The 2,917-nt window shown below is 48.1% G+C and overlaps 2 protein-coding genes across 2 annotated transcripts; one reads left to right on the top strand and one right to left on the bottom strand.

Annotated features, from left to right (window-relative positions):
* Positions 1–402: 402 nt before the first annotated feature.
* On the bottom strand, positions 403–659 carry LACBIDRAFT_310938 (uncharacterized protein; the record flags this gene model as incomplete). Its single annotated transcript, XM_001891214.1, has 2 exons — positions 403–589; positions 649–659. 2 exons carry the CDS (start codon positions 657–659, stop codon positions 403–405), a joined length of 198 nt encoding a protein of 65 aa, XP_001891249.1.
* Positions 660–1,377: 718 nt separating this feature from the next.
* On the top strand, positions 1,378–2,639 carry LACBIDRAFT_310937 (uncharacterized protein; the record flags this gene model as incomplete). The annotated part of the gene is made up of 2 exons (XM_001891215.1): positions 1,378–1,859; positions 1,913–2,639. The coding sequence occupies 2 exons, from the start codon at positions 1,378–1,380 to the stop codon at positions 2,637–2,639; spliced, it is 1,209 nt and encodes a 402-aa protein (XP_001891250.1).
* Between the last annotated feature and the right edge of the window lie 278 nt (positions 2,640–2,917).

The following is a 2,917-nucleotide window of genomic DNA, read 5'->3' as shown; positions in this document are numbered from 1 at the left end:
TATCACCACACCTAGATCTCACAGCACACCATCATGTGGCTGTCACCAGCAGGCATTCTTGTGGGGAAACCCCCTAACCCTGTAAGACTAACCCCATTTGACCTTAGTTCTTTCCTCAAGCAGAGGCCTCACACCCCCTAAGATTTTCGTTCAAGCCTAATTGGTAGATGTGTGGAATAACCCAACCCTTCGGCATATTGGTGTTTGTTGATCAGCAAGGGGACTCGTTTACCAGCCTCGACTCTGTGATTTATGCACATCATTTGTCAGCCACTATGGCCCGTCCCAAGCCTTCCAATCTGCTTCTTTGGCATATCTTCTTTTCCAAGATAAGAGGAGTAAATGTGGCCATGATATCATTGTGATCGGGGGGCGTGGGTACATCATATTTGGCATCAAGGTCTATACAACAGACCGCGTCACCTTCCCATACACCTGACCCATCTCAGCATCTCCCGGGGGTGTTGAATGCACATGGTGTCTAAATTGTTTTCCACATGTGGGGGATCGAACTTGAGACCTTGCAGACCCAAGCCAGGTAAATGATTGCCACCTGAGCCACTGTGCCCCCCATATTGTTGCATACTCCCTAAATTGATGGTCATTATCTCCTTGGACATGGTATCAAAAATCGAAAACAGAGCTTACCTTTCACCCATGCTTGTCGTCACCCTGAATGCTCTCCACGTTGAAGTTGCTGTGGCAGGTCGTGTCATCGTCGTTGTAAGTGATGGTTACCTTGCTTGGCAAGGTCTATTACCACAGTCATAATTATGTAATCCATCCTGCTGGCCCCCAAGGTCATATATCCCTTTTATTGATGCCAAAATGTTAGAGACCACTCTAGACTATTGCCAAACCTAACCATACAAATTCATTGTACTGGCCCCCAAGGTCATATATCCCTTTTATTGACGCTGAAACATTAGAGACTGCTCTAGACTGCTGCCAAACCTAATGAAGCAAATTGGCCATTGCCAGTTGCGGAAACTCAGAGATTTCTGAGAAAGTTACTCAATTTACTGTCTTCAACAAATCTGCTCAAACTCTGCAACTTATACAATACTTCCAATGGCTGCAAGGAGCGAACCGCACAAGTGGTTCAGCAATGAGCAGCCAATAAAAGATCACAAACTTACTCTGAAGAAATTTCAGTTCATTTTTATGTCATCGCCATAGCAGGCTTTGTGCCCATAGGACTCAGTACTCAGCACTATAGGATTTTTTATCTTTATGTGCATGAAATACAAGCAAGGTATTGGTTGACATTGGAACAAGGTCAAACTCTAGTGGTAAGTGAAGTCTAATATTGGCTGTGCAGACATGTGATGACAATTGCTTGTACACAACTATGCTACTCAATGTTGGCGCCTTGCAATGGTGGGGAACAACACAATCCTCAACACCATCACCCTCCTCTCCGCAACTCTAACAACCTACATCCCACTCCCCTACAACCCAGGTTTCTCCATCAAAAATGTCCTCTCCCTCCCCCAATCCCTCCCCCACTACTCCTCGGAATATGGCACATCTGTGAAAGCCCAACTCGAACTCCTCATGCCCCAATTCTCCATCTTTGGCACGACCCCGTTCCTGATACCAGCACTACCAGCAGCAAGGGTCATTGCTTTGAACTATGCATTGTCGAAAGTGGATTTTGGGACGGGGTACGTGGCATTGAGTGCGGGTAGTGGTGCAGTGGGTGATCTGTTGAGTTTGGGAGTGAGTGCGGTGATGTTGGGTAAGTTGGATGGGGAGTATATGGCTGCTGCAAAGGAGACGGTGGATGTGCTGCTCACTCAGATCCCACGATGGTCAAATGGAGTGATATCACATCGTCCGGATGTTGCTGAGCTTTGGTACCTTCTCCACTCCCTCCATCATTACTGGGTACTAACCTCCTTGCGCCCAGGGCAGACTTCGTATACATGGTCCCACCCTTCCTGGCCTACTACGGCGCAGACACCCAAAATGCCTCAGTCCTCCTCCAATCATACACCCAATGCCAACTCTACCAGCAGGTCCTCCAACCTTCAAGTGGCAGTGCATGGATGCACATCATGGATCCCCAAAACCAAGACACTGGACTCTGGTCAACTGGGAATGGGTGGGCCGCAGCTGGGATGACACGTGTCTTCGCTACATTTCTCAAATCGCCTTTTGCGCAACAACTCAATGGGAGTGCGCAGGTGGATGCAGTGGAGGGGTTGACAGGGTACATCAAGGAGATATTAGATGGCGCGATGAGCTCACCGATGAGCTTTGGGTTGTTGAGGAATTATTTGAACGATACAAGTGGTGATGGACAGGGTTTCCCTGAGATTTCGGGGAGTACGCTGTTGGAAAGTGTAGCGTATCGAAAGGCTGTTCTCTGTCCTGACGTTTTTTCTTCCTCCAACTCCTCCAACTCCACCTCTTCCTCGTCTATGTCCAGTTACATATCCTGGGCTGACAACATCCACGCTGTCCTAGGTGCATACAACGCCTCCGGCAACCCACACATCACAAAAACAGGAATAGCAACCCCAGCAGTGAACACACTGGATTGGCACGACACAACCCCATATACTTCTGGTAGTCCGGAGGGGCAGAATTTCATGGTGTTGATGCAAGGGGCAACCACCCGAGCATCCGGTTAGGACAACTGGTCCCATCGGGGTCGTGGGAGTCAACACGTGCAATCACAAAATGATTGTCACGCCCGCGCTCATTTAGCATGTGCCTTCAACGTTGCTTCAACACACTCCACAGATTCAATTGAAGACCCTTACCATAACACGTAAAATATCTGCCTTGCATGTTGTGTTTTCACTGTAGACAGGCTTTTCAATCGATTTGTTGTTCCTTCCCCCCATTCTCACTGAAAGAAATGCCAAAACCTCGACCTGCAGCTGAAGATCCAAAGGAAATTCAACTC

The sequence above is a fragment of the Laccaria bicolor genome, genomic scaffold (genome assembly GCF_000143565.1).
Source record: "Laccaria bicolor S238N-H82 LACBIscaffold_497 genomic scaffold, whole genome shotgun sequence".
Classification (NCBI taxonomy): Eukaryota; Fungi; Basidiomycota; class Agaricomycetes; order Agaricales; family Hydnangiaceae; genus Laccaria; species Laccaria bicolor.
This window is presented reverse-complemented; position numbering and strand designations above follow the sequence as displayed.